Source organism: Aedes albopictus, chromosome 2 (genome assembly GCF_035046485.1).
Source record: "Aedes albopictus strain Foshan chromosome 2, AalbF5, whole genome shotgun sequence".
NCBI lineage: Eukaryota > Metazoa > Arthropoda > Insecta > Diptera > Culicidae > Aedes > Aedes albopictus.
This window is the reverse complement of record NC_085137.1, coordinates 513,077,663-513,097,289: the sequence shown is the minus strand read 5'-3', so window position 1 is coordinate 513,097,289 and position 19,627 is coordinate 513,077,663. Positions and strand designations below refer to the sequence as shown.

General features: G+C 36.9%; 1 protein-coding gene and 1 long non-coding RNA gene across 9 annotated transcripts in view; both read left to right on the top strand.

The window, feature by feature from the left end:
* Positions 1 to 19,627, top strand: part of LOC109409739 (hippocampus abundant transcript 1 protein) — a 112,658-nt gene that overhangs the window by 68,071 nt on the left and 24,960 nt on the right. For 7 of the 8 annotated variants that reach the window (XM_019683241.3, XM_019683240.3, XM_019683237.3 and 4 more), the window contains exons 2-3: positions 3,909 to 5,217; positions 14,036 to 14,907. The exons of the other annotated variant lie outside the window; for it this stretch is intronic. In XM_019683241.3, coding sequence (XP_019538786.2) covers positions 5,154 to 5,217; positions 14,036 to 14,907 — 936 coding nt within the window. In that variant the 5' untranslated portion in view covers positions 3,909 to 5,153. The remainder of the gene's footprint in view (positions 1 to 3,908; positions 5,218 to 14,035; positions 14,908 to 19,627) is intronic. 8 annotated transcript variants of the gene reach the window in all.
* On the top strand, positions 14,914 to 17,612 carry LOC134288747 (uncharacterized). Its single transcript, XR_009998121.1, has 2 exons — positions 14,914 to 16,993; positions 17,137 to 17,612. It is a non-coding gene; the product is annotated as an uncharacterized LOC134288747 (long non-coding RNA).

Here is a 19,627-nt window from a genome sequence, read left to right as displayed (position 1 = left end):
ATTAAGGTAAATTCATTTAAAAAACAATGATCGTACCATCTAATGAAGGGTTGCAAAACGTTAGTTGGTAGTTTTCTATCAAAATTTGCTTGGAAAAATATATTTCTGTTTTCGATCATAAATCGCTTACCACAACATTAGGCACACTGTTCCTATTATGGAGGTAAAATTTAATTTTGGTTCCTATTGTTGCGGTATCCCATTGAAATCATATGGAATACCGCAACATTAGGAACACTACCGCAACAATAGGAACACAGCAGCAAAAATTTTAAGGAAAATTATTTTTTAAAAAAGGTTTTTGGGCAAATCTTAAGCACACAAATGGTGCAATCTCATAATTTAACCATAATACATCTGCCTTGTGGTAACATTTCAGTCGAAAAAGTGCTCAATTGCCACTACCGCAACTTTAGGTACTACCACAACGAAGGCAACAATTACCCTATTCCTATGGATTTTTCTAGCTTAATTTTTGACCTTCTCCTGCTTTTTTCCAGAAATGTACTTGCGAATTCAAATGCCTTCGTCATGTTTCTCCTGGGAATTTGTCTGACGAGTTTTGGCAGTGGAGCTCTGTGGATTACTATAATAATTTTGCTAGAAATCTTTAAAGCAGTATTAAAAAAATGGTAAACATTTTTGGCGAAACGTGTTTAAACTCACTTGCACAAATCTCCCGTAAAATCTTCAACGAATTGATAAAGAAACTCAAGCAAATATAATTTTAGGTATTCCGAAAAAAAATTCCAGGATTTTTGCCATAAGATTCTCACAAAAAATTAAGAATCAAAAAATAATTCTTTTAACAAAACTTTAAAATTTGTTGGAATTTTTCAGATTTTTTTTTAATCTGAGAAACACTTTTCTTAACCTGTCGTGATTTTCTTCAACAGTTTTACCATACAATATGAGATATGTTAAGTAGGAATGTATAAACAATTTTCATTTTTTATTGAAATTTTTAAATAAAAAAATGTCAAAATTATCTACATTACTCAAAACTTAATCTAATTTCACTAGGAAAACAACTATTTTTTATTAGCATATTTCTTTTAGATTCCACTCCTCAAATTCCTTGTTCAATATTACTAAGAATCAAAGGTCAATGAAGCTCAATGAAATTTCTTCCGAAAATAGAATTGTCGAAGGAAATCTCAAAAAGATACCGGAAAAAATCCTTAAGCAAAGGCAATTATCAAACAATTTGACGAAGTAGGGTGGGGCAGGGCAAGATGGGTCAGTGCCATTTTCGGGCGCATTACTCATGTTTTGATAATGTTAATAATTTTGTTAGATGACCAGCATGAATATACCGTCAAGGCGCCACTCACCGTGGGGGCTCCATTCACCGTGTGCCTTCGAATATTTTTTTATCATTTCCATATTATGATTGAATGCTATGACAATTCCCCTTCAATTTCACCAATACAACATTGTATTGGTGTAATTGAAGGGAAATTGTCATATCATTCAATCATAATATGGAAATAATGGAAAAATATTCGAAGGCACACGGTGAATGGAGCCCCCACGGTGAATGGAGCCTTGACGGTACAAAAGTTTGGGGCATTGATTGAAAAATTATTCACTCTTATTGGAAATAAAAAATAAAATGGTTTTAGCCATTTTTCTTATGCGATACATTCCATATAAATGGCCGCGGGGCAAGATGGGTCACCTTCAATTTTGAACGTATTTTTGGAGCATTCAAAAGTCATTTATTTTTTATTACAAGACTATCTCATAAATGACTTCAATCAAGCCGAATTAACGCTCATTATAGCATAAAATTATGATAATTTTTTAGTGAAAACATCGATTTTCAAGTCAACTTAGGACCACTCAAATCGTAAAGTTTTTTTATATTCCAAATAAATTTATAAAATATTCACTAGTAGCTCTTGTTTACTCAGTATGGATATGGAGCATATATAAATGCGGAACAAATCTTATATTTTGATGATTTTCGTTGAGAAAATGTGAATTACTTAAAAGGTGACCCATCTTGCCCCGCACTTTTTTTCACGGCGCAAAATCGATCACTTTTTAAAACTGCCTGTTTAACATCATATAGCTAACTAGTGTATTAAAGAGAAGCGGACGAATACAAACCAATACGATTTGTATTTACAAAGTTATGGTGATCCATCCTTAGGTGACCCATCTTGCCCCGCCCCACCCTATATCTCAAAGTGATTTCCAGAGGAATTCATAAAAGAAATTGTCGAATTCAGAGATGAATGCCCTTTTAGGGTAAAATCTCTTTAAATAAATAAAAAAAAAAAAAATTGTCGAATGCATCCCTAACGAATTGCCAAAGGAGTTTCCAAAAAAAGTGTTACAAAAATGATTAAGCATTTTTTTTATCTAGCTCATTTATTTGGGGCTCAGTTGCGTATAACGCTTTGCGGAGCTGAAGATCTTTTTTTGTACTTATGGTTAAGCATTTCCTTAGGTAATTTCCAAAGAAATTTACAAAGTAATTGTCGAAGGATTCAAAAAAAAATGCTAGAGGAATTCACAAAAGAAAGACCGCAGAGGTATGCAAAAGAATTGCTGAAGAAATTTACAAAGTATTTGCCGACGAAATTGCAGAAAAAATCGAAAAGAAAACAGCAAGTAATCCCAAAGGCATTAGGCAATTCTCCAACAAATTGCCGAAGGATATTATGAAGGTATTGTCGGATTAATTGTACATCATACAATGAACTTCCAAACTAATTGCTGAACAAACATTTTCGAATAAAATTTCAAAGATATTGTCGGTTAAATTACAAAGAAGTTGCCCAGAGTTTTCCAAATGAAATGAAGAAGTTACCTGATCAATCCTTGAAGGAATTGTTGATGAATTGTCCAAAGGTATTACCAAAGGAGTTTCCTATGCAACTGCCGAAGGAAATCAGAAAAAAATGCCTAGAGAATTTTCTAAAGCAACCTTTCTCAAAGTTCTTTACCGACGCGAGTAATTCTTATGAGTCGCGACCCATAGTTTAAGAAAGTGATATTGCTGAAGAAATGTACAAAGGAATTCCGGAAGGGGTTTTTGAACAATTTCTTTGGAAAGTAGCCCAAAGAATTCACGATGAAGTTCTCAAAGAAATCGACTGACAATTTCTCATAAGAATAGCTGACAAAATACACAAATTCATTTCTGAATGAGTTCTGAAAGAAATGGACTACTATATTTGTAGTATTCATCTCAATTTCTGTATGGCGATAGGTTGTGCTGCTGAAAAGATGTTCAACCTGTACTCTTAGTTGGTAAATCAATTATATATTCACGGGAAAAATGTTGATGTTTTGAATTTAGTTTTAACATTTGAATACAATATTAATTGAAAACTAATGCAAAGTTTGGAAGCCTAAAGTAAAAACAATGAATGAACTCAGCTCTGATTTCTTATCTTTCTGAAAGGCGGGTATTCCCTCCTCATCACGAATCACGAAGGACACCTAAGTAAAAGTAGCATATTCCGTTGAAAGCCATTTTCTATTCCCATCATAACAATTACGAGAAGCTCGAAGTGAAATTTAATCTTCAGCGTTCTCCGTGGGTCCGCGGGAAGGCCAAAACCAGAAAGCAGGTCAAGGTCTAAGGAGATCTTGATTTCAGTCGAACTCAACTGCTGCTGGCTGGTGAGCGTGATTATTATTTTTTCCAGCGTCGCATTTGGGCGTTTCTTAATGGTCCCCGCAGGGATGGAACGAAAGATATCATCGCATCGTCATTGTTGTAGGTGGGTCTGCCTTAGAAGTTTCCAATGTGGATGCTGCGAAACTGGGACATCTGTTGTTTGCGTTATACTTTAGTGGTGACCTCGCTTGATTTTTGGCATTGATTGATGTTACAATGACTTGATGTAAGTGATACGGCGACCTTATAATACTTGTTTGTTCTTCTTCAGAAATGAGTGAAAACCGGTTCATAGAACAGTACATTTGAATAGTTTGCCTACACCATACTACAAAATCAATATTCAGTGCCTGACTCAACTGCAGTGAAAAGTGAAAAAAAAGCAAAGAAAAGGAATCTATTTACCATATAACCTGTATAGTCCAGAGAAATTATAATAAAAAGTTCACAACAAAACCACATCTGGCTCATCGGAGCATAATCCAGAGAAAAGAAAGAAAATCAAAGCCATCTATTCTGGAACCCAATCACGCAGAGCCCTAGCCACAAAACCATCGAATTCAATTACCACACAACAACTCAGTGTTTTGGAAAGATTGCACAAACAAACCATAGAGTCAAGCAAATTCCGCCGCTTGCAGTCTTGCAGAAAATTGCAGTCTCTATCCCTAAGCGCGTCGTCATCCATCATCGACCCGGGAGGCAAACGACAATGCATGTAAATGAGATGCACTCGTCCGTTATCGTTGTTGTTTCCGCCGCTTGAGACATCATCACCCGAGTGTATTGGCGCGTGAGGATAAATTTAGAGCCGGCCCACGTTGCGGAGGTTGTGTGACACCGAGGAGAGCACGGTGTAATTGTAATTGAGCAACAACCTGCCAGCACCTAGTGTGGCCCCATTCAGTCACTCGATAATTACAGAGGAGCAGTCCTTCTCGGAACAAACAGCATGCAGATAACAAGACGCAGCCAAACGAGCATCGCTACATATGGGCACTAGTTTGTGCTTCGACAGGGAAATTTGCATATAGATTGGTGACCGCATCTCCTTGGCCCGTACCGGTGCGGTGGTGTTTGGCACCCGTATTGTGTTGCACCGCGGAGATCAGCTGGGAAGGGAGTGAAAGTGGCACCATATCTAATTTATCTAAACACCCCGGATGCCGGCAACCCAATGGCCCAACTAAGCAGAGCAATTTTTATCGAGAATCACAGAAATATTTTCTATATTTAGACACCCCGTTCATCTAAGTCCCAACATAGACGACCGTGCGCGCGCTAGAGAGTAAACTGCATCATCAGCAACGAATGTGAGTGTGGTGTATAGTGTTAGATGCGCTTCAATGAATCCAATTCAGCATTTGCGCCAAACGACGACGATTGAAACGTCAGAGGTGAAAGTGGGAGCAGGGTTAGGGTTGCAAGTGGCGGTCGCGTCCTTCAGTGCTACGTGGCACGTGGCTTATGGGAAAGGAATCGACCGCAACTAGTGGAGTCAGCAGTCAGTAGTGGGATGATGGAGTACAATCTTCAACGACAACCGTCCAGACTGGAGGAGGCAGCGGAACAGTGGAAAGGTAGATGCACTTTTAGAAGGTTACTTATTATATACAGAATTGAACAATAGGACAATGGAAGGATGTTCCAGAATAACTTGAATATTGAACTTTGCAGAATTGAAACATAAGGTGTGTACATGGCAATGATTGTAGAGGAAGAAAGTGTTACTTCACGTGTTATTCCATGTTTTATGATCTTATGTAGCAACTTCAATTTATATGCATGTTTTAAAAATTTTCGTCAATTTGTGTCTAGGGTAAGTGTTCCAATTATAGCTATAGTACCAATTATTCGCCATAGTTGATTTTCACCCTATAACGATGTAAATCAATAAGAAAAATATTGTGAACAACAGGTCACGCTCACCAAAGATGGTTGCACTCATTTAAACTCCACATTTTGCTCAAATAACACAGCGCAACATTTTTTTTTGTCTCAATAGCATACTTATGTGTCTCGGACAGATTTTGGGCCGCTGAATCCGAATCCGGACTCAGATTTGCTCCAGCACGTCACAATTTTGAGCTATATGTACCTCTATTTATAGGGCAAAACATGCGATTTTGGCCTTTTTTGACTGCCAGCCATTAAGCATGGAAATATTTTTTCAAGCAATCAAAAGGTAAATTGGTCAATTAACATCTAAATTACCGACTCATGCAAAACATTTCGTTTTACCAAATCGAATTTGATAGTTTTTAGCGATTTATGTGAGGTACGATATTTCTCATACAAGTCACCCTCCAAAAGTTGCATGCAAGTTTACTCATTAACATAAAATGCTTAAATTTATTCAAATTGATTTGGTAAAACGAAATATTTTGCATGAGTCGTTAATATAAATGTCAATTTACTAGTTTACTAGATTGTACTAGTAGTTTACAAACTACTACACATAAGTTTGCTCTTGAGACAGACCAAAAGTTAGTTTTTGTTACGCTGTGTTATGGTAGAAATCAATAATTTTCCTTAAAATTTCGGCTTCCTTGCACCATTTTTCGTCATAGTGTACCAATTATGGCTAACCCCATAAGGCAGTGGTGCTCAGGCTAGAGGATACCGCGGGCCAAATTTGCAATTCGGGATCGACCTGCGGGCCGCATTAAACATCGATGCAAAAAAAACAACAAAAAGAACAATTCTAAAGCATATTTATTAAAAATCTGAACTGTTCAATTTAGATTCATAAGTTTGGTTGAGAAAAACGTTTGAGCTTCAAATTGAAATTTAAACAAACAATTTAGAAGTTGCCCCTAGAATTGCCTTGAAGCCACTTCAAGGACTTGTCATGCAGCTTTTACAAGAATTTCTTTTGGACCGCTCCAAAAAGGTTTGCTAGATTTTCTCCTGAAATTTCTTGTGGAGTTGCCCCAGAAGGTTTTCGAGAAATTTCTTGAAGTTTCTTTTAGTTTTTCTAGAATTCTTTAGGAACATCTCCAAGAACTCCTCTTAGATTTGCCTTTGGAACTGCCCTGAAGTTACTTCGGGAATTTCTCATTAATCGTTTCTAAGAATTTCTCCTAGAATAGCTTCCGGATTTTTCCGAAAATTTTCTAGGAGTTTTTTGAAGATTTTAGTAATTTTTTTTTTCATAAGTCTCTTCTAAAGTTTTCAAAGTCTCTTTTTATTGCTCGAGGAATTTATTCTAAAGTTGTTTAAGAAATTTCTGTTACAGTGACACTTAAACATTTTTTTAGGAGATGCTCCTATAATTTCCATGCAGTATCGTCACAACTTTCTCATTGAGTTTCTCCATATATTTCGCTTAGAGTTGCTTAAAATTTTTCTCCAATAATGTTTCCTGGAGTTTCTCCAAAAATGTGTCCAAAAGGGCACAGGAGACGCTTTATGAATCTCAGCTGAAATTTTTTTTCTTTAAGTTCGTTCAGGAGTTTCGCTTGGACAATTCAAATTGGATTCGTAAGTTTTGTTTCGAAAAAATGTGTGAGTCTTATAATAGAAATTTAAACAAACAGTGAAAATGAAACAATATTGGCAACCAAGTTGAGATTTGTTGAGAATTTTGTCAAAAACTCCGTGCTTTGTGTTTGTATGTTCTTAGGAAAGACGAAATGTGAAATATTTGCTCAGCATTGCATTGACTGCGCTTAAAAACTGCAACTAATTTTTATATGTTTCACAAGATTACATTTTTAACAAACTTTCATTTGATTCGTACCACTTATAAATACTTAACTATAAGCTGGCTTCGTGGCTTAGCTGAAATACCGAAATATTTCGGAGTTGCGATTTTGAATCTTACAATAACGGATTGTTCTTTTTGTTTATTTATCATTTAATTTGTGTGCAACACTGTGAAATTGATCAGCATTTTTTTTTTGTTTGATTTCCTAATGAATTTATCGAGTAATTTCAAATAATAATTCAAAAATTTCGATTCGTCTTAAAGTACTCCGCGGGCCGCATCTTAAGGCTTGAAGGGCCGCATGCGGCCCGCGGGCCGCAGGATGAGCACCACTGCCATAAGGAATGACATACGTGCATACGACTGTAAGCCAGATATATAAGCAACCTTTAGCAGTACTGATACTGCCCTGGGCTTGAATTATATCTTCCAGGGAGCTTTGATTTCAGGCAAGTGGCCGATGTGCTTTGCAGTAATGATAGGAATAGCTGAATGTATAATCAATGGCAAACAATTCTGTAAAAATCAGATCTTGAAGTCATTTGATATAGTTATACTGATCATGATGCTGCATAGTACAGGTCGGACTCGATTATCCGGAGTCGGGTTCACATGTTCTCAATCACATATCTGGGTAACGGAACGCTCTATAAAGCTGAAATTTTGACAGTTTGTCAAGCCAACTTTGATTAGTGATCAGTCAAAATTTCAGCTTCTTACAGCATTCCGTTTGTGAGATTTTATTATGGGAAGCACCAGAACCTGACTCCGGATAATCGAGTCCGACCTGTATATTGAACATTTGTATTTATGTGCCGGGAAAATATAATTACAAACTGAGGGAGGGTAATAGGCCCAGTCAGACCCCTGAATGGGCAATGTGGGTTAGTGTATGGGAATGCCATTGAAGGTTTGTAATATTCTCCGAGGCTTTCGAAATCCAACAGGGCGCGTCCCTGGGTTGCGGATAGGGGGAAAAGGGAGATTTTTCGCATTTGTACTGTAATCAGCCAATGTGATATTATCTCCTATGGTGTTGTAGTGCGAATGAATGGTCTCATTCTATGGGAATTCGAACCTTGTAGGGTAATTCGCCAATTGTTGAACGCTACCCAAATGTTGAACAGTTTCTGAAAATTTTATTATAAATCTAACTTGAGTAATTTTTGCTCAACGTAAACGTATGATGTAGATGCGTATACATGTGTGTCACGATATTGCTCCAATTAAGTTACAAAATTATACATATTTTATGTAAAAAATTATGATTGCAAATTTTGTACCGCTGATGACACGAAAACTGCACAATTCTTAAAATTAATTTTAAGAAATTTCTGTTACGAAATAAGCTTTGCTGGCAAATCGACCACAAATATCAAAGTCACACCATAGTTACAAGAACTGGAAGGATGTCTTTAACAGTTTAAAATTGTTTAAAATTACATGTTCATTGTAATTGCATTTGTAAACAATATTTTTCTTATCACACTATCATTATGCATCTAGGATCCAATTATTGAACACTGGCATAACCTACGATGTTAGCATGACTGTCAGATTTTTTTCCACTTTACCTAATCGTGCAAGTTATGGGGTTTCAAGGGCGTTCCAGGGATGGTCTAGGGGTGTTGCAGAGGGGTTCAGGATGGTTCTAGGGGTTTTCAATGGGGTTCAAGGGTGTTCCAGAGGTGTTCCAGAGGGATTCAGAGCATTAAGTGGTCCCAGGAGTATTTCAGGGCAGTCTTAAAAAAATCCCACTCCTAGAGCTGCTGAGATTCAAAACCACAAGAGCATGATCAATTCGACGCGCTCATTTTGTTTCAATCCAGGCATGCATTGAATCTTGCCTCATGTATGGGAGGATTCAATCCCATGATTCAATCATGGATCGACTCCCACAATATTGTGAAAATGCATCGAGTTGCCATCGTTGCCATAGATATTTTGTTGAGTGATAATGGAAAATTTGAGATTGACACATTACACGTAAGGCAGGTTGCTTCTGTGAGAGACGAAAGTTCTCTGTAATCTGCTTGCAGATTACAAGTTCCAACACAGAAACGGTTCCAACAAAACAATCCGGACAAGTCACTTCGAGCCGATGCGTTCTAGGCTGATAGATTTTTCGATTCTTAATAAATCTGGAAAAAAAATGATAGCACGCTTTATTGTTACGATTGGTTCAAAGTTTCGCACTGATCTTTATTTCGTTGCTAATGGGCGGAAATGGGCTCGCAGAGCCTGAGACCGAGCCTGAGATCAACCCATGAATCTAGGTAACAGAGCCTATTACCCGGAAGCTACGGGCTCTGAATTAGCAATTCCTCCAAAGACAGTGCAACATTGCAAGATTCAATCGCCAGTTTTGGCGAACGTGGTATTTTTAGAGGGCGCACGATCTTACAATTCCTTTTTCTCAAAACTCTTGAATTAAAAAAAAAGTCAACAGTTTTAACATTGGAGCATTGGGTAAAAGTCCACCAAACAGGTAACCCCAATCCAAGGTGTCAGGCGACCCGTGCTGAGGGATGAATGGTTGAGGGGGTTTAAAATATGCTCAATCTTTAACGGAGCCCGTAGCGTGGGTAGATCGCCTTTTTGGGTTGCGTTGCGGTGTTAGATCTACCCAACCGAAATCTAGTGTCTTCCTATTTTTCAATTTTGGAATATGTGTTCTGGTAATTCAAGGAATTATAGTATTTAGTCCTTACTACTGGTGTTTTGGTGACTTCCAGTTTTTGAATAAAACTGAGTTTACCAACTTTACTTTGCATATAGTTAAAAACCTCACCATCTGAGGTTAAACTCAATGCAAAAGGAATCAAATTGGGTTAGGGATCCATGTATGTACTAACTCTTCGAAGACTGGAAAGTGCTAGTACGCAAGGAACATACTAGAATCCTTATTACTGAACACATGTCCCATTATTGGAATTATATTGCTGCTAATGTTAAAACCCGGGTCCTAAACTTCCTACTGGGGAGAATTTAGCAGTAAAACAAGGGTGATGCTAGGTTTCCGATGCATGGCCAATATCAGTACTCTTGTTTTGTTTTCTATGAAAACAAAACAAAAACTGTATCAAAATCGATACTTTATTGCCCCTCAATGGCAATTGAGTAATGCGACATGCACTACACTAAGGATACGGGTAATGTCACAATAGATCTAAAATCTGGTCGCAGTGACAAACCCGAACAGGAATAAAAAAAAACATTGGAGCTCGACCGCTCTAAAAGATGGTTACTTTTTCCTACTACTATCCTCCCACATAAATAAAAATACAGCAGAAGTTCATACTCCATCCATAATCAGTTTTTTTTTGGTTATACTCGGTATGTACTGCTGACATTTTGCATTTGACCCGAAACATTGCATGAATGGTATTTATTTTCAGAAATAAACTCTGCCAACCCTCAACTCCCAACGTATTCAGTGCACTTGAACTTAGGGATTCAATCTTGGGATTGAATCCCATGCACAAGTCCCGCACGCTGGGATTGGAAAAAGTCATGATCCAAAACGATCCTGGTATTTGGGATTATTTCAAAGCATGCTTGTTCCAATCATGGAGTATAAGGATGCTCTTGAAAGACTGTTTCAGGGCGTTCCAGAGGAATTTAGGAGCGATCCACGAGTTTGCAAGGGATTTCAGAGTCGTTGCAGGGGTGTTCTAGGGGGTTGAGTGGGTCCCATGGGTATCCAAGAGTGTTTCAGGGGCTTTCAAATGCGTTCTTTTCTTCAATCGTTTTCGTTTCTAGCGCAACTCTATCTGTCCCTCTCTATATCTCTATATACTTTCAGGACTGTTACAACAGTCGCGGATTTCGCGGTTTTCGCGAAAATCGCGATTTTCGTGGATTTGTCGCGGATTTATGTGCCACGACGCGGTTTTCGCGCGATTTTCGCGGATTTGTCTAATTTAAGTCGCTAAATTCGCGGATGCCTATCTTTATGGCAGTTGTAATTTATTTTAAACCATTTTCAATTTCTTTTAAACTTATGTATTTCCATCGAATCTTCCGTCAAATGTTATATTTTGCAGCTTCAAAGTAGTTTCTGTTTTAAGAAACTTTCAAAACTTCAAAATATATTGAAAGTCGCAACTTTATGCAAATTTCTCCTACAATTCAAAAGTTTTTTAAATGAAATGACAGCAGATACATACCACGAATGTTTGCGAAGAAAAGGTCATGCAATTTTGTTGAACCGATCTGAAAAAAAAAATTAATGGTGTCAACAATTTCTCTAGTTTCTGATGGAATTTCCCAGAGATCGTTTTTTCTATAAATTAAAAAAAATGGTTGAAATTCTCTGCTTAGATATCGCAACTTCGATTTCAGATTTGTTGTCCTGTACTTATAGGTTTATATCCAGGATTGAGATCTTTCAATTTGGTTCTGTGCTCCACTATGGGTGATCAGGACTAAACATTCCAATTTCGAAAAAAAATATACATAGTAACCGAAATTTTCGTAAAAACAGGGACGAGCAAAGATTTACTTATAAATGCATCGTTTCAGTTCATGTATTTATAGAATATTCATAGTTTAATTTTGTAAATTGAATAACAATAGAAGCTTTTGTCATAATTAATTTTAAAACTATTCGCATAAATTACTTATTTCCGTGTTTTTCTATACAACTTTATATGAATGTTATATAATACACAAACATAAACTATTTTATGCAATTCAGTATCATAATTTACATTTTATATAACTCATTTTGGTATCATAATGGCCAATTTTTCCGAACTGGCTCATTATGCATTATGCATTATGAAATGAGTTGCATAATGAAAAATAGTTGTATAATGTTCATAATGCAACTCATTTGAGTTGCATTATGAACATTATGCAACTCAAATGGGTTGCATTATGAAAAAAATCATTGCATAAAATTTTGTATGGAACTCGTTGCAAAACTCGATTTTTTCAGCACTCTTCGTATTTATCCAACTCGGCAAGCCTCGTTGGATAAATGTACGACTCGTGCTGAAAAAATCAACTTTTTGCAACTCGTTACATAAATAACTATTATGCAATTCAGTGTAATCATTTCTATTTTATAAGAATCATTTTGGTATCATAATGATCAACTTTTCCGCCCTTGTACATTATGCAACTGAAATGACTTGCAGAATGAAATATAGTTGCATAAAATGTTGTATGTAACTCGTTGCAAAACTCGATTTTTCAGCACTCTTCGTATTTATCGTGCGTACCTAGTAGTTAATAAAATAGGACAACTTTGATGGTCTGCTTCAAAGGCTATCACAACTTTAAAATTACATTTTCTCCTGTGACTAAAATAGCTCGGCTTATAATCCCTTTTTGTAGGAAATAGTTCTTCTTGTCCAACAACGTCGTTATTTATATCTGCTTAACCAAGATTAAAAAACGTTGCCCTTATTCAAACTATGAAGTATTTCTCAAGAATAAGATCACTTGAATACAAAGATGGCCACCTTGCAGTTTACTTGAATCTGCCTCACAAAATGAAATCAATCTGAAAATGAAACTCGTCGATAGTATTATTTTTCTTATAACTTGGACTAACGAAACCAAATCATTGTGCTTCCTGTTTCTGGAGCAAAGTATGGTTGCTCCTAGGCCCTGAGCCATTCGGCGGGATTTGTTTCCATTTCTGCTGCTCTGTAAAATACAACTGAGCAAATTTATGGTAACTCGAATCACATCAAACTGGAATGTTCTTCTCCCTCCAAGCCAATCCAAGCGGCTCGTCATGATGAGCCCCAAGAATATCCAACAACTATTTGGTCTCAGCATCTACACCGGTCTAATAACTGGACACTAGGCCGTCCCTTATTTTGCAAAATTTGGAAATGTTATAAGTTCGTTAGTGGAAAATGATCGTTTTAGCTAAAAAATGATCATGTCAAAATTTAAAGTCCGTATCTCAAGGCAAAGTGGTCCCTCAAGGGGCCTAAAGTTGTCAAAAATTGTATGGGACCAAAAAAACATGACATTTTTTTCGACAAAACAAATACGCTATTCCACTAAAACCGGTGATTTTAGGACCCTGAAGGGCCAAAAATGTGCTTAGATTTGCGATATCTCTACCACGCGGACAATTCGATTAAAGGCCTTATTGGGAATAATATATTTTCCAGAACTGAAAAGACATTTTTTCCGGGGTGACTGGCGAGTCGGAGAGGGTAGAAGTTTCCGTTTGTTATAATAGACAAAATAAACAATCGGGTGCTTTTTCTTTCTATGACTGCTTGGCATTTTGTGGATTTTTGTTTTTTTTTCTTGGTTTTGGATGGTATGCGATTCACTATTGAGCCTTAAAATTATTTTGCATCTGAATAGCATTGATATTGTCAAGTCTGTATCAACACCCTAATCCCACACCAAAATATCCTTTTCCTATCCCATGGCGTTTATGTGGTCAGCAAAGACTATTCAGCAATTACCCCTCCTTATCATCGGCTTTGGACTGACTTGCGCTCTCATTGCCCCACCAAATGCTGCAAAATGAAAATTAAAATGAAACCTTTAGCAGTACTGATACTGGTAAGAGGCCCTTTACACTGGAAAACAAATGAAAGATCAGAATGAAATGTGCCAAAGGAACAATATGAAATCGAAAAACCTCAGATATACACCATCTTTCTCTAAAACTCACATTTTCCAAAACCCCATATATATTTGTTCAACAGGATCGGCACCCCGGCGGAGTCGAAGCGAATGTGATGAAGTGATCTGTGATAGAAGCAACGTCGTTACCAATAACGCTTGTTTAGCAATGGATAGTACAGAGGGAGGTGCCGATGCAGAACTGAGACTGGAAGTTAACGTCTGCAGCAGCGGTCGACGGCGAGCATCGTCGTTGTACAGCAATCAAGTTCTAACCCGTAGCCGGAGCAATGTAGCAACGTTGTCATCGCCATCGAACGGTGGTGGTATGGTCGAGAGTTGTTGCAGTTCGGTGCAGCGATTGGACAGCTGCGGCGATCCGGACGAAAGTAGCAATTATCTTAGCATTAACAATAGCCCTAGTAGTAGTTGTTGTGATATTCCCGAGGAAACCTCGCCTATGATAAGTGCAAGACGAAAAAGTAGAAGCGGCTTCGAAGATGACTTGGAAGCTAGAGCCATGCACCGAAGGACGGTGCTACTGCAGCAGGAAGGTCGACGACATCAGTCGGATTCGTCCGATTGCTGTGACATTGAAATCGACACGGGTGCTGAGGAAGACGAGGACGAAGATGATTCGCTACTGACGTCGACCAATTCCGCTGCGACGACTGCTACTGTAGCGTCCAACAAATCGCAACTGAACGTCCCGGATGCACTGGCTGGACACGATACAAATGTTAATATTGTTGATAACCCCGTTAGTGATAGCAACGAAAATAGTGTTAATCAAACGCATAGTAGCGGTACAATTGGGGCGCCGGCACACAACAAAATTACAACGACGCCTTCGAACCTAAGCAATTGCAGTGGCCTACCGACGGTGACCGTGGTGCAGCTCAAACCAAAGCAGAACCTCCTCTACTTTCTACGAGTGATTTTCAATCATTGCAAGGTTATTATCAATCAAGTGTGTCCCCTCCTGCTGCAGTAAGTGGGGAAAACTCATTTTCCACCACAGCACAACCGCACTCACTGCAGCAGGGAAACCTATTAATCATGCTCCCATAGTGTCCGGCTCCCATTACTGTGGTGCCGCCATTCAAAAACTAGCAAACAAACGAAAAAGGCTTTCACCGCACGAGGTCATTGGGTTTACCGTGGCATAAATCATTCCTGCTCTGTGTTGGCACTTAACAAAAGGGTCCATGGTGATGAAAATCCAATTACTCTAATTGTATGCTTGTCCGTTGGGGCTGGAATAGAACTTTTTGTACTCTGGGGACAAGTGAGTGACTGCTAGCTGTTATACGGAAAGCCTTATACAAGTGATATGTTATTCTTTCGTGTTCGAGAATTTCAGAAGTTCGGAAATTCGGAAATTCCTAGGTAGTAATCGCTAAGGCAATAGGGAATCGCGCCACTTGGGCGGTGGCTTCTATATTCGTCTGTTTTCCACTATAACTCAGTCAAATTTGAACCAATTGACACAACTTTTGGAATGTGGTGAGATAGGTATAGTATCTACCCGTGTACAACATTTCAAGTCAATTGATTCAAAATTGACTGAGTTATAGTGGAAAACAGACGAATATAGAAGCCACCGCCCAAGTGGCGCGATACCCTATATGTGTTTATCTTCAGCCGTTATTTTCAACATATCATGTCGATTTTATTTAATTTAGTTAAAATAATATTCTATCAAGCCACTTACACTAGGTAACAACATGTTGATAGTTCTACATTTATTAAGGCTCACATTTAAGATTTAGTATGTATCAACAGATTATCTCTTAGAAACACAAGGTTCACTGCAATGTTCCTCCGGTAAGCACACTAACGGCTTACTATTGTGCAGATGCCCTGATACTACAAACTTTGGAGTCCAAAGGCTCCATTTGCAATTCGACTTTTGTTGTAACCCATCCAATCATTTATACTTACCAGTGGCGTAGCTAGACATTTGGGGGCCCGGTGCGGAACCAAATTTGTGGGCCCCCTTGAAAATTACATATGTACATATTTTACAATGATAAATCTATACATTTAACTCTCGGATGATCTGTTGTATTTTGTACAAAATGTTGAAAAAATCTCGACTTTTGTACTCAACATTAGTGTGATTCTGGCAGTGGTGGCCAACTGAGTGACGGATGGTTAAAGGTTATTCTGTATTCCTTTATGAATTTCTTCGGGGATTTCTGCAAGGATTCAACCCGGAGTTCCATCAAGAATTTTGTCGATTTTTTTCTTACAACTTATTTAGGAATTGCGCCAAGTAATCCTTTAGGAATTCCTTCAAAGATTGCTTTACCGTTTTCTTAAAAAAAAAATCTCACTTGAAGAATAATTTGTCTTCAAGAATCTGTTAAGTGGTAAATGCAAGGATTCAATATTCTCTAAGCACTCTTTCTAGAATTCTAGCAGTGTTGTCTCCGAGGATGTTTTCAAAAGCACTTCAGAGTACTTCAAAATATTTTTGCAAAGGCTTGGCTTCATCGAGTATTTCACGAAACATTTGTTCTGGAAGTGCACCAGGGATTCTATCAATATTATCTCTGAGGATTCTTCTAGAAGATCATTCATAGAATTCTAAAGAAATTTCAGAGAAAATTACTACAAGAAATTCTCAAATGTTTCTTTTGGAACCAGATTTTCTTCTAAGAAATTACATCGGAATTCCGCCAGAGAAAAATAAGTCCTTCTAGATTTTCTTCACACATTCCTCCATGGTTTCTTTCAGGAGATCCTCCAAATATTCCATTGATGATTTTTCCACAGAAGTTGAGTATTTCTCCAAAGATTCTTTAAGGATTTCTCAGTTATTCCCTCTCATAACTTTTTCAGAAATTTCTCCAAGAATTTGTCTTGGCATTTCCTCAAGCATTCATCACTCATCTTGGTGTTCTTTTGAAGATTTCTTAAGATTTTTTTCTAAGGTTTCCTTCAGAAATTCCTCCAAGTCATTTTTGAAGGAATCGACTGCAACGCTTCTTTTTCGAAAAATTTCTGCAAGGATTCTTGGAGGAGGTTTTACTAAAGTTCTCATTAGACGTGACAAATATTTGGCCAAACATGCCCAACAAATGACCAACACAGCCTGAATCATAGCAACCTTGGATAAATGTCGGACTTCAATGGCAAATATTTGTCATAATGACAAACAGTCTAATGGCACCTTAAGAGATTCATTTTAAAATTCCTCCAAGAAATTTACATAGAATCCATTAGATAATTAGATAATAATAAAAAAAATCTTTAATTTCTCAGAGGAACTTCTGTAGGGATTGTTTCAAAAAATCCGTCTGAAATTCCTCCAACGAATTCTTTGATATCCATCAACTCTAGGAATTTTCCCAAAGATTCCTTCAGGAATTTTTGCTAGCAAAAATAAGAAACAAAACAAAAAGCGCCTCATTCTTTTGTTTTGAGTAGGATGGAAATTGGAGCGTATATGCTTAAATAGTAAAGGAACAGATACCCTATCTTATCGAATCAAACAATTTCTCCAGAAGTTTCTCTAAGGATTCCTCACTGTTTTGCCACTTTCTTCAGGAAGAGTCTAGAAGCACTCTTCAAATGATTAATGCAAGGCTAAGATTTCATAAAGAATATCCATCGGGAATTCTTCAGGAATCGCTTCAAGAATTCCGACGGCAATTTTTCCAAGGATTTCTTAAATATCAAAAAAATATCAAAAGATTCTTTCAGAATTTCTTTAAGGATTCTAACAAGATCCGCTGCAAACAACGCCTGCAAAGATTTCATCAATCAGATAAAGTTTCCTTGTTTAATTTATTTAATAATTTCTCCAAGGATTCTACCGAGGATTACTTTTGAGATTTTTCCAGTGATCGCTTTAATACTCTTTCAAGCTTTTATTCAAAATTCTAAACGAATTCCTTCAAGAGGCCTTTAGAAATTCCTCCCAAACTTTCTTCAGGATTTTTTCCAAAAAAAATTTAGTGGTCTATCCATTAAATTCCTTTGTGATTTCTCCAAAAACTCGTTCAGAATTTATTCAAGTATTCTCTAAAAATTACCTAAATTGATTTCATTCTTAAACTGATAAGATGATTTTACAAATAATTTTGTACAAGAAATCTTTCGGGAATTTTTTAATGCAAAGATTTCTTCATGTATTGAAATAATTACTCCTCCAAGATTTATTTAGAAGATTCTTACATAAACTCCTTCAAGCAATCCTATCGGAATTCCTCCAGAGGGTGCTTTGAAAGTTTTTGCTAGAAATTCTTAAGAAATTCCTTCAATAAGCCATACAAGGATTCAGGAACTCCTCCGTTAGAAATTCAAATAAAAAAATATAAGAATTCTTTCAAGCATTGTCACAAAAATTTTCAGAGAAATTCTATTGATATTTCTTAAAACATTTTTAGGACTTGCTTTGTAATTTTTTAGGAAATTGTTTGTTTATTTGGAAATTCCTTAGGTAATTCTTTTGAGATTTTCTTCGGCCGTTTCGTTGTAAATTTTTGGATATACAAGAGTGTATCTAATAAAACTTCAAAAGTATTAATAGACAGAATTCCGTAAAGAATAATCACAAGAATTTTCCAGAGGGATCATCAAAGGAATTTTCTGAGGAATTACCGGAGCAGTTTGCAAAAATTAGATATAAAAATCTGAAATAAATCGCAAAGCTATTGCTGAAGCATTGCCAAGAACTGATTTAAAAAAATTCTAAAGGAATTGCCTAACAATTTCTCAATTGAGTTGCCGCAGAAACTTTCAATGAGACTTCTAACGGAGATACAAAAAAACTTGAAAATATTTTCCAAAGGAATAGCGAGCTTAATTTTTGAAACAATAGCTGATACAGTTTCCAAAAGAATTGCCAAAGAAATTTTCAAAAAATAATGCATAATGAATTCAGAAACAAATGCTTAAGGAATTCCCAAAGGAAATTTCGAAGGAAACTTTCAGAGTAATTGCTGAAGGGTTTTTCAAAAATGTTTAAAGATATTTCTTAACGGATTTCCAAAGTAATTACTGAAAAAGATCCAAAAGAAATTTCCGCTGAAATTTCTTTAGAAATTCGCATGAAAAAATATAAAAATTCCTCGAAGGATTCTCACATAAATTCCTCCAAGAAATTCTACTGGAATTCTTTCAATGAATCCTTTAGGTATTCTTCCTAGGTTTCCATCAGGAATTTTTCTATTGATACCATTAATTATTTCTTTAGCGATAACACCCGTTTCGTCCGAATTCCCTTCACGAAACTTCCAAAAATGTTTCTTACGATTTCATCAAGCATTTGTTCCAAGTGAGGAACTCCATAAACTCTTTCTTGGATATCTTTTACGATTCGTTCAAGATTTCCTTCGAAACTTGCTATAGCGATTGCTTCGGGAACGCTTCTAATCATTTCCGAAGGATTTTCTTCAGTAACATGTATTCCCAATAATTCCATAAAAAGTTTCTCAACGATTTCCACAGACAATTCCTTTTAGGGGCTACTCCACATAATCACTTTAGCATATTTCCAGCGGAATCCTACAGAAATTCCTTCAAGATTTCTTCAAGAGTTCCTTTTGCAATGCCTTAAACGCTTTACCTTGAAGTCCTTTCAAGGATTTCTTATGAATTTGTTTATGCATTTGTTTAGTTATATCTGCAGAGATTTCTTCAGAAATTCCTCCAACAAATGCTAT